The sequence below is a fragment of the Carcharhinus amblyrhynchos genome, chromosome 1 (genome assembly GCF_965287045.1).
Source record: "Carcharhinus amblyrhynchos chromosome 1, sCarAmb.v2.hapA, whole genome shotgun sequence".
NCBI classification, from domain to species: Eukaryota; Metazoa; Chordata; class Chondrichthyes; order Carcharhiniformes; family Carcharhinidae; genus Carcharhinus; species Carcharhinus amblyrhynchos.
In genome coordinates, this window is record NC_137324.1 from 1,872,351 (window position 1) to 1,884,593 (window position 12,243).

Sequence of the window (12,243 nt, forward strand, 5' to 3'; positions counted from 1 at the left end):
AGGAGGTCATTAGCTAAGAAGAGAGGTTGGGGAAACTTAGTTTGTTCTCACTGGAGTGATGGACATTAAGGGGAGACCTGATAAGTCTACAAGATTATGAGAGACATGGACAGAGTGGATAGTCAGAATTTTTTTCTGATGGGGGAAGAGTCAATTACTAGGGGGCATAAGTTCAAGGTGTGAAGGGCAAGGTTTAAAGGAAATGTACAGGGCAATTTTTTTACACAGAGGGTGGTGGGTGCCTGGAACTTACTGCCAGGGGAGGTGGTGGAAGCAGATATGAGAGTTTTAGGGAGTGTGTTGACAAGAACATAAGAACTAGGAGCAGGATAGGCCATCTGGCCCCTCGAACCTGCTCAGCCATTCAATAAGATCATGGCTGATCTGTTCGTAGACTCAACTCCACTTAACTGCGCGCTCACAATAAACTGTAATTCCTTTCCTGTTCAAAAATGTATCTATCCTTGCCTTAAAAACATTCAATGAGGTAGCCTCAACTGCTTCACTGGGCAGGGAATGCCACAGGTTCACAACCCTTTGTGTGAAGAAGTTCCTCCTCAACTCCGTTCTAAATCTGCTTCTCTTTATTTTGAGGCTATGCCCCCTAGTTCTAGTTTCACCCGCCAGTGGAAACAACTTCCCTGCTTTTATCTTATCTATTCCCTTCATAATCTTATATGTTTCTATAAGATCTCCCCTCATTCTTCTGAATTGCAGTGAGTAACATAAGAAACATAAGAAATAGGAGCAGGAGTAGGCCAACTAGCCCTTCGAGCCTGCCCCGCCATTCAATAAGATCATGGCTGATCTGTCGTGGCTCAGTTCCACTTTCCCGCCCTCTCCCCATAACCCTTAATCCCCTCTCTCATCAAAAACCCATCAACCCGCGTCTTAAAAATATTTAGCGAGGCAGCCTCCACCACTTCAACGGGCAGAGAATTCCAGAGATTCACCACCCTTTGAGTGAAGAAGTTCCTCCTCAACTCTGTTCTAAACCGCCCCCCCTTTATCTTGAGGCTATGCCCCCTAGTCCTACTATCCTTTCTGAGTGGGAAGAGTCTCTCCACCTCTATCCTATCCATCCCATTCATCATCTTATACGTCTCAATGAGATCTCCCCTCATTCTTCTAAACTCTAACAAGTACAAGACCTAATCTATTCAGCCTCTCCTCATAGCTCAACCCCCTCAACTCCGGCATCAGCCTAGTAAACCTCCTCTGCACTCCCTCCAAGGCTAAAATATCCTTGCGTAAGTACGGCGCCCAAAACTGCACACAGTACTCCAGCTGCGGCCTCACCAATGCCCTATACAGCCGCAGCAAGACCTCCCTACTTTTATATTCAATCCCCCTCGCGATGAAGGCCAGCATCCCATTCGCCTTCCTGACCACCTGCTGCACCTGCAAGCTGGGTTTTTGCGACTCATGCACAAGGACCCCGAGGTCCCTCTGCACCGTCGCCTGCTGCAGTTTTTCTCCACGTAAGTAATAATCCTTCCTACCATTATTCCTACCAAAGTGGACCACCTCACACTTGCCAACATTAAATTCCATTTGCCATTTCCTGGCCCATTCGCCCAGCCTATCTAGATCCATCTGTAGACTCTCCCCACCCTCCGCACAATTTGCCTTTCCACCAATTTTGGTGTCATCAGCAAATTTCGACACCCTACACTCAGTTCCCTCCTCCAGATCATCTATATAAATGGTAAATAGCTGAGGCCCCAGCACCGACCCCTGGGGCACTCCACTAGTCACCATCCGCCAATCCGAATAGCACCCATTGACCCCCACTCTCTGGCTCCTATTTGACAACCAGTCCTCTATCCATGCTAACACCCTACCCCCAACTCCATGCCCCCTGACCTTCTGCAATAACCTCTTGTGAGGTACCTTGTCAAACGCCTTCTGAAAATCAAGAAAGACCACATCCACCGGCTCTCCTCTATCCACCGCCCTAGACACATCCTCATAGAACTCCAGTAAATTTGTCACACACGACTTCCCTTTAACGAAACCGTGCTGTGTCTGCTCTATCAAGCAGTTCCCCTCAAGATGCCTCGCTATTTCCTCCTTGATGACGGATTCTAACATTTTACCTACAACAGACGTTAAACTAACAGGCCTATTATTCCCCGCCTTTTGCCTGGCACCCTTCTTAAACAACGGCGTAACATTAGCCATTTTCCAATCTTCCGGCACTTCCCCGGAATCCAGCGACGTCTGGAAAATAACCACCAAGGCATCCACTATCACCTCCGCCATTTCTTTCAGGACCCTCGGATGCATCCCATCCGGTCCTGGGGATTGTCCACAATCAGCCCCTCCAGTCTGTCGAGCACCACCTCTCTAGTAACAGTAATGTCATCGAGACCCTCCAGTCCTACCACCTTTCCATCTCTAACATCCGGCAAATTATTCACGTCCTCCTCCGTGAAGACCGAAACAAAAAAGTTATTCAAGACCTCCGCCATATCCCCATCCCCTACCACTAAGTCCCCCTTCTCATCCTCTAAGGGACCAACGTTCACCCTAGCCAGCCTCTTCCTTTTTATATATATCCCCAGTCTACTCAATCTCTCCCATAAGCCAACCCTCTCAACTCCGGAATCAACCGAGTGAATCTCCTCTGCACCCTCTCCGGTGCCAGTGTATCCTTTCTCAAGTAAGAGAAAAACTGAGACCAAAACTGTAAACAGTACTCCAGGTGTGGCCTCACCAGCACATTATACAGCTGCAATATAACCTCGCTGTTTTTAAACTCCATCCCTCTAGCAATGATGGACAAAATTCCATTTGTCATCTTAATTACCCGCTGCACCTACAAATACATGAATAGGATGGAAAGGGTATAGTTCAGTCGGGTAGTATGGTCAGTGAAAATTTGAAGGGCCATAGGGCCTGTCCCTGTGCTGTAATTTTCTTTGTTCTTTATTATTGCTGCAAGATTGTTCAGTCTGAGTATGTATGGATGATTATGAAACACTATTGACAAAAGGCCTTGTTCCACCTTCAAAGAAAACACATTAAAAATTGTTGAAGTAATCTTTTTAACCTTAATTGCTATAGATTATTGAAAGGAGATCTCAGATGAAGAACAGGTGTCGAGAGTGTGCACATTCTCCTTTTGATCCCGAATCAGTCTTACTCCTCAATTTCCTAACCTTTTATTATTTATAAGCCAGGAGAAGACTTTGGGATTATGTTGGCTGCCTGGCCCAACTCTGTTAGAATGACACAATCTTTTTACAGATGCACCATAGAAATCATTCTTTCTGGTTGTATCACAACTTGGCTCTTGCTCTGCCCAAAACTACAAAAGATCGCGAATGTAGCCCAGTCCATCCCGTAAACCAGCCTCCCATCCACTGACTCTGTCTAAACTTCCCACTGCCTCAAAAAAGCAGCCAACATAATTAAGGACCCTCCGCATCCTGGACATTCTCTCTTCCATCATATTCCGTCAGGAAAAAAACACAAAAGTCTGAGGTCACGTACCAACCGACTCAAAAACAGCACCAACAGATCACAAACCAATTGACTCATTGCCAGCCTCCAGATCGCAGGCCAGCCCGATTGCCTGCCTGTGCCACAACCTCCATCACTGACCTTCCAACACCTGCCCCCCACTCCCTGATCGAGTAGATCTCCCTGAGCTAGTCCCTATGTCCTCCCGATATACTTCCCCCCACTGCAGCCAGACCCGATTTTCCCGACCACACCCCCAATCCCGGATGCTCTTGACCCCACACTCCTCCCCAACAATCCCGACGACCAAGCCCAGTGTCTCTCCCCAGTGGCCATCCCCGATCACTACTCCAGACAATCTTGACTGCCTCCTCGCCCCTCCGATGACCAGCCCTGACCCTGCCGTGGCAGCCCCCAAACCTCCCCCCACCCAGATGGCCAGCCTCGATCAACTTCACCGCTTCCTTTGCACACCGATCCCAAGTGTCGATCAGCAGCTGGTTTCCCCGCCACCCAAATGGCGCACTTCTGGCAGGTGGCGGGAAGAAGACGCTAGTCGGCCTGCGAATTCTGCCCTGGGTCTGTTAATCATATGGAAATGTCAATTTGAATGATTTTTCTATATGAGAATCAATTTTCAAATCATCGTCTGATTTCCGGCACGCCAAAAACTGTACCTTTGGCGACGCACAGACGCCAAGACACCCAATGGGAATTAGAGACTGCAGAGCCTCTGGCGATGATCTTTGCGTCATCAATGGAGATGGGAGAGGTTGCGGCGGATTTGAGGATTGTGGATGTGGTTCCTCTATTCAAGAAAGGGAGAAGAGATAGCCCAGGAAATTATCGACCGGTGAGCCTAACCTCAGTGGTTGGTAAGTTGATGGAGAAGTTCCAGAGAGTCAGGATTTATGAATATTTGGAGAGGTACAGTATGATCAACAATAGTCAGCGCGGCTTTGTCAAGAGCAGATTGTGCCTTACGAGCCTGGTTAAGTTTTTTGAAAATGACTGCTTCTTACCCCTTCAAGCAGTCACCCACGTATCACTTTTAGGCGTAACTATCTCCCTGTAACTTTTATCAATAGCTGCTTCTGCTTCCCAACTGATCCTTAGTTCCTCCAGTTCCAGCTCCAGGTCGCTAACACGGTCCTCTAGGAGCTGGAATTGGATGCACTTCCTGCAGGTGTAAACAGTCGAGACACTACCGGTGTCCCTCACCTCAAACATCCCACAGGAGGAACATCACACTGCCTGCACTGCCATCCTTGTTACCTCCCTTCCCAAGAAACAAAGAGAAAAAAAAACTTACCTGCTCTCACTCTGAGTCACTCTCTCTTTTTCTTAGGTTGAGGAGGGGGGACGGTGGGATACTCTACACGTGCAGAGTATCGGGACTCCTCACCATTCCAATTTATGGGGGGAGAGAGAAAAAAACCTACCCAGGCCTCCCTGCGACTTCTTCCAGTTTCCGGTTTAAAATTTAAAAAAACTAAAGAAGTTAGGTAAAAAATAATCACTGTAGCTTACCCTCAAGCTCTCCTCTCACCAATCGCTCCCTTTCTGCTGTGCTCCCAAGGAACAATCAATTTACAAGGATGTTGCCTGGATGAGGTGGCATGCCTTATGAAGATGGATTGAGAGAGCTTGGTCTTTTCTCCTTGGAGAGACAAAGGATGAAAGGTGACCTGATAGAGGTATATAAGATGTTGAGAGGTATTGATTGAGTGGATTCTCAGAGGCTTTTCCCTAGGGCTGAAATGGCTGCCACAAGAGGACACAAATTTAAGGTGCTGGGGAGTAGGTACAGAGGAGATGTCAGGGGTAAGTTTTTCACTTAGAAGGTGGTGGGTAAGTGGAATCGGCTGCCAGCGGTGATGATGGAGGCAGATTCCATAGAGACTTTTCAAACACTTTTGGATAAGTACATGGGACTTAGTAAGATAGAGGGTTATAGATAAGCCGAGTAGTTAGGGATATGTTCGACGCAACTTGTGGGCCGAACGGCCTGTTTGTGCGGTAGTTTTTCTATGTTCTATGTTCTAATCCCGCAAAATGGCCACTGTTGATGTGATATCAAGGAATGGCTGAAGGTACAGGATACAGAAAAGTGTGTGGTCTTCACAAATTTCCAGCTGTAATGCTGGTGTACAAGATCCAATCATGCCCCTACCCTAGCTGTTCCAGGACAGTTACAATGCTGAGCATCCACAATAATATGGACATTTTCCAGGTATTGCCTGTCTACCAGGCCAAATCCAATCTCGCAATTGCCACCCCATCAGCCTCTTGATGATCAGCAAATTGACGGGAAGCATCATTGACAGTGCTATCAAGCAGCACACACATAGCAATAACCCACTCAACAATGTTTCGTTTGGCTTTCGCCAGGTCCACTCAACTCTTTATCTTCTTGCAGCCTTGAATAAAAGATACAATTCCTGCATTAGTGCTGGGAATTTTCAACAAGCTGGTTTTTGGTAAAACTTACGCAGTTTTGCACGCTCTGAATCTGTGACTTTCATCCTCACCACAGTTTCCATACTTATTTCCTGCTTGATTGGAAACTGCATAACAAAGAGGTTCAGCACTCTGTGCACCTATGAGAGAGCAAGTGAGAAAATTATAGAGATCCGATAGAACATAAACTGCTTGAAATGACAGATACCACACATTTCTCTTTGCTAGCTGGGTCTCAATGAGAAGGAAACAGAATATTCCCAGAGAATGTGACTTAGAGAGAAACGGGATGTCTGAAATGGAGGAAAATCAAGAAACAAAGAGATTGAGAAAAATACAATATTTTCATTCAGCTTGATCAAATGTGTGAATATGTGTCTGCAGGAATGCCCTGAACTTCAAATTCCCCAGGGATGTACAAGCAGTTGTTACTGAAAACATCTGAAGAGTGAGAGCATGAGATTCCCTGAGGAGAGCAGTCTGTATAAGAACACTGTTTCTTACACCTTGGCCAAGATTTCCAGCTCCCACCTGCTCCAGCCCATCAAAGAATAAAGAACAAAGAGAATTACAGCACAGGAACAAGCCCTCAGCCGTCCAAGCCTGACCGACCATGCTGCCAGACTTAACTAAAATCCTTTACACTTCCGCAGACCATATCCCTCTATTTCCATCTCATTCACGTACTTGTCAAGACGCCCTTAAAAGTCACTACCATATCCGCTTCCACTACCTCCCCCGGTAACGGGTTCCAGGCACCCACTACTGTGTAAAAAATCTGCCTTGTCCATCTCCTTTAAACCTTGCCCCTCGCACCTTAAACGTATGCACCGTTGTAATTGACTCTTCTGCCCTAGGAAAAAGCTTCTGACTATCCACTCTGTCCATGCCTCTCATAATCTTGGAGACTTCTATCAGGTCACCCCTCAACCTCTGTCGCTCCAGTGAGAACAAACCAAGTTTCTCCAACCTCTCCTCATAGCTAATGCCCTCCATATCAGGCAACATCCTGGTAAATCTTTTCTGTACCCTCTCCAAAGCCTCCACATCCTTCTGGTGATGTGGCGACCAGAATTGAACACTATATCCTCACTAAGGTTCTATAAAGCTGCAACATGAGTTGCCAATTTTTAAACTCAGTGCCCCGGCCGATGCAGACAAGCATGCCGTATGCCTTCTTGACTACCTTCTCCACCTGCAATGCCACTTTGAGTGATCTGTGTAGAATCATAGAACCCTATAGTGGAGAAAGAGGCCCTGTGGCCCATCGTCTGAACCGAACACAATCCCACCCAGGCCCTACCCCCATACCCCTACACACTATACCCACTGTCCCTCTAATCTACGCATCCCTGGATACTAACGGGCAATTTCTTAGCATGGCCAATCACCCTAACCCACACACCTTTGGACTGTGGCAGGAAACCGGAGTACCTGGAGGAAACCCACACAAACACAAGGAGAATGTGCAAACTCCACACAGACAGTGACCCGAGCCGGGAATCGAACCCAGTACTCTGGAGCTGTGAAGCAGCAGTGCTAATCACTGTGCTACCGTGCCGCCCATCCCTGTTCACCCAGATCCCTTTGCCTATCAATACTCTTTAGGATTCTACCATTTACTGTATATTTCCCATCTGTATTAGACCTTCCAAACTGCATTACCTCACATTTGTCTGGATTAAACTCCAGCTGCCATCTCTCAGCACAAGTCTCCAACTGATCTATCTCCTGCTGTATCCTCTGACGGTCCTCATCACTATCCGCAAATCCATCAATCTTTGTGTTGTCCGCAAACTTAGTAATCAATCCAGTTACATTTTTCTCCAAATCATTTATATATATATATATATATATTACAAACAGCTAAGGTCCCAGCACTGATCCCTGAAAAACACCATTTATCACAGCACTCTATTCAGAAACACACCCTTCCACTGACACCCTCTGTCTTCTTCGACTGAGCTAGTTTTGTATCCACCTTGCTAGCTCACCTCTGATACCATGCAATTTCACCTTGTCAAAGGCCTTACTGAAGTCCATGTAGACAACATCCACTGCCCTACCCACATCAATTATCTTTGTCACTTCCTCGAAAATCTCGATCAGGTTCATGAGACACGACCTTCCCTTCACAAAACCAGGTGCTGCATTGACCAAGTCTGCATTGACTCTCCAGAGGATCCCTCCCCTGTGCCCTATCCCCATTACCCTGTGCATTTAGCATGGCCAATCCACCTAACCTGCATATCTTTGGACACTAAGGGGCAATTTAGAATGGCCAACATACACTTCTTTGGTTTGAGAGAGCAAAGTTGAGCACTTACAGGAAACTCATGTAACCAAAGAGACACAGTTCAAGAGCAATTAGGGACAGGCCACAAATGCTGCTCCAGCCAACAAAGCCTACATTGCATCAAAGTATAAAGAAAACAGAATTCTTACATGATTCACAGATACACAGAAAATAGGAGCAGCGGTAGGCCATTCAGCCATTTGAACCAGGGATTAGCAATGCTATTTTCCAACGCCAGGGACCCAGGTTTGATTCTGGCCTTAGGTCTGTCTGTGTCGGTGTGGGGGTCCTCTGGGAAGAGATGGACTTACAGGGACATGCCTGGTGCCCCACCAACAGGTTCCCAACACAATTTGAGTGGTATTGCTCAGATCTGATCTTTGCTTTTTCTTCTAACTAAAATTAAAAATTGTGTGCCATTCTGTCAGTGTGAAAAACAAATGACTTAGAAACACGGCCAGTGATTGGAACGGGCAATGCATTCATTGATGGTTTACTGTTAAATTGCAGTGTTTTGTGCAGTGATCTTTCAGAAATAAAATTAATTGTTCTGTGCTATATCGAAAGAATTTAAAGCTTCGCCTATCCGGAAACCATGAAATCCCACCCGAGGTCATGCTCCGCCCCTCACCCCTTCCGATCCCCATGGTGAGCAGGCCAGTAAAATTCCAGCCAGTGTCTGTTTAAAAATCAGTCAGGTTACTTAGCCCAGTTTTGAATTTGAGCAACGCCTGGTTGTAGTAAAGGGTGAAATCCTGCTAAAGAATGGCAGTGTTGGTTCTGTCTGGTGGTGTATTTCTTATGCCCCATTGTAATAATTTTTATGCCCGTGAATATCACGCCACTCCTGCGGCATGTTCCCTCTGATCTGCCTACCCCACAATGACTTGACTCCTGCAAGTACAGGAGAGCTCCCCAACATTTCCCAGCATTTGCTCCACAACAACTGCAGGAAATGGCAGCACCCTGTTTTTCAGAGGGGGCCCTCACCAGACTGCTGGATGGAGCGGAGCAGAGGCAGGACACCTTCTACCCCTCTTCTAGTAGGTGGCCTTCCAGCAGGGTCAATGTCTTTATCTAGGCTCCAGTGGCAGCCCTGGTGAGTGCAAACACACTGCAACTCCCTTCTACTATGTGACCCCCAACAGCTGCCATGCTCCAAATTCCAGTTCCCATCCAAGCCCCATATTTGCCACACCTCATCACCATACAGTCATCGAGTCATAGATATTTAAAGCATGGAAACAGGTCCTCCAGCCCAACTTGTACATGCCGCCCTTTTTTTTAAACTCCAATTGCCCGCATTTGGCCCATATCCCTCTATCTTACCCATGTTCACTGTCTGAATGTTTTGTAAAAGACAGAATTGTAGCTGCCTCTACTACTACCTCTGGCAGTTTGTTCCAGACACTCACCATCCTCTGTGTGAAAAAACTGCCCCTCTGGACACTTTTGTATCTCTCCCCTCTCACTTTAAACCTGTTCCCTCCAGTTTTAGACTCCTCTACTTTTGGGATGCCCCTCATTATTTTATAGACCTCTTTAAGGTCACCCTCAGCCCTCATCTTAAATATCAACACTCTGAGCAACACTCTTCCTCTCTGTGTCATTGCACTCAACTCAACCACCACAGGTGGGAACAAATGCAGCCAGCTGGAATCATGCCTGCATTCAGGACCAGCGGGCATTTTGAGGATCAAGCCCTTGAACTGGTGGGGGAGGTGAAGAGCGTGCCAGCATTGCTGGTGAAGTGAGAGTCCTCAACACACATGCTGTCAATCCTCAAGTCCCAAGTGAATAATCAATGTTGTGTCCATATCATCTATAATACACTGATTCCACATCCCTTCCCTTGTAGGCCAGCCAGCGGAACAAGCCAGACCACCCTCGTGCTCCCCCCCTCTCCCATTGGATTCCAGCAGTTCAGAGGGGGAATTCTTCAACTCCACCACGGAAGAGGCATCACAGCTGTCACTCACGGCCAGCACCAGTGCAGATTCTCCCACCTCAGTGGCAGCACAAAGTAGGGAGGCTTCTGGGTCACTCTCTGGTGAGTACCTCACAGCTGAAGACCCACAGCAGACACAGACAGCAATGTCCCAGGGCACTGACACTCAGAGAAATGAGCCCCTTGCTGATGATGTGCCACTGGGCCTGTTGGCCCCCTGGAGCTGCAAAAGCCGAGTTGCGAGTATCAGGAAGGGATGACGATACCCTCCTGATTGGAGGAGTTCCATCGAAATCTATCCGTGGAGATGCTGCAGTGTTACACTGTCTGTCAGGCAGGAGTCAGACATATCACTGAGGCTGAGAGGAGCATTGCTCTTTCCTCAATACAAGTCACCATCACTCTCTCACAGTTCAGTCAAGGGCTTCAGCACTCTGCCCATACTGCTTGCCAACAGCATGGGAACACACTGCTGGCAGTATGTTCCCATGCTGAAATGTTAGTCTTCATGATGGGAGAGCTCTTTGCTAACTAGTCCTGCTCGTCCACAAAGTGAGAAGCTACGAAGCCATCTGTAGTGTATCCACCTTGGACCTTCTCCACTATGTGCTCACCCTCACTATCCTCTTTACCATCCTCCTCATCTCCTAGAGGAGATGTGGCACTCCTCCGTCACCTCCAGGTCCAGGTGGTATTCCTTCTGCGGCTAGCACCAAGTTGTGGAAAGCACAGCAGACTACAGCAATGCAGGAGATCCTATGGGGGCTGTATTGTAGGACAGCCCCTGATCAGTCAAGGCACCTGAATTGCATCTTCAGCAGGCCAACCACCTGCTCAACCAACATGCGTGCTGCAGCAGGAGCCTCATTGTAACAATTCTCCATTAATGTTAGTGGCCTCTGTAATGGTGTTATCAGCCACCTCCTTAGTGGGTATCCTTTGTCCCTGAGTTATTCCTCTCGCTGCCGCTCTTCCTCAAAGGTAGCTGGGATCTGAGAGCACGCCAAGGTGTAATTGTCATGGGCACCCTCCCCCCTCCCCTCCCACCTCCGCACAATGAGGGAGAAGTATCTCTTGCAGTTCATGAATTGTGCTGTGTGGCAACCTGGAGTATGCAGGGCTACATGGGTGCAGTCAATCAAATCTTGCAATTGGGGTAAGCTTGCTAAGTGGGCAAAGCCCACGGCCTTATCATCTTGGCTCATCTTGCCCTGGTCCAAGTTGATATACATATGAGCCCTCACATAAATTGCATCTATAACCTCCCAGATGCAGTTCTGTATGGCCAACTGGGAGATGCCACACAGGTCACAAAGGCTGCCCTGGAATGAACCACTCACATAGACATGCAGAGTGGCTTTGAGTTTAAAGGCCACAGGAAGTGGGTGTCTTCGCCATCATTCCACCTGGTGCCAGCTCTTGCAGGGTCTGTCATCTCCGGGACAGACACAGCCTTCCATAGAACTGCATCGCTGACATCTGCAGGAAGATAACTGACGTTGGAAGACCCTCGTCTGCTACCTACACATTTGCTTTGTTGTTCCTGGAGCAGCAACAGATCCAACCACTCCCTCCTCAGCAAGGCACTGTCCTTGGCCAAGCGCATGGACATCCGTGTCTCTGCCGCTGCTCTATGCCAATAAGAAGGATAATCAACTTCACAGGCTCCATGACTCTCCAGAGTATGTTGAGATGAAATTGTGTATTTGTGTCACGTTTCTTGTGAAGGAAATGTTAAGATTCAATTCTGTTTAAATGTTGCCACTTTGTCAGCTCCAAGCAACCCACATGCTGGGCATACAGAGGAATAATTACTCCTACTTATCGGGGTGTTTGTTTCAATCAGAGTTGATGCAGTTCTGCTTTTTTTTTGGATTGTCCCCTGGGTTTCAGGGTGGGGTTTAATTAGATTGATTGAGAAGACTGACTCATGTGTTAATGGGAGGAGCTGGGCTTACAGAGAAAAAAAGCAGGTAGTTCCTGGTGAGGCTGACAAGGGAAGTCAAGGACAGCATAAAAGCAAAAAAAAAACATATAAAATGACAAGGATTAATGGGAAGCCAGAGGATTG

The 12,243-nt window shown here is 47.4% G+C and overlaps 1 protein-coding gene across 1 annotated transcript in view; it reads right to left on the reverse strand.

The window, feature by feature from the left end:
• LOC145348462 (disintegrin and metalloproteinase domain-containing protein 12-like) overlaps window positions 1-12,243 on the reverse strand; it is a 313,921-nt gene that overhangs the window by 66,960 nt on the left and 234,718 nt on the right. Inside the window, exon 15 of the mRNA XM_080196650.1 lies at window positions 5,988-6,068. Within this exon, the coding sequence (XP_080052776.1) occupies window positions 5,988-6,068 (81 nt within the window). The remainder of the gene's footprint in view (window positions 1-5,987; window positions 6,069-12,243) is intronic.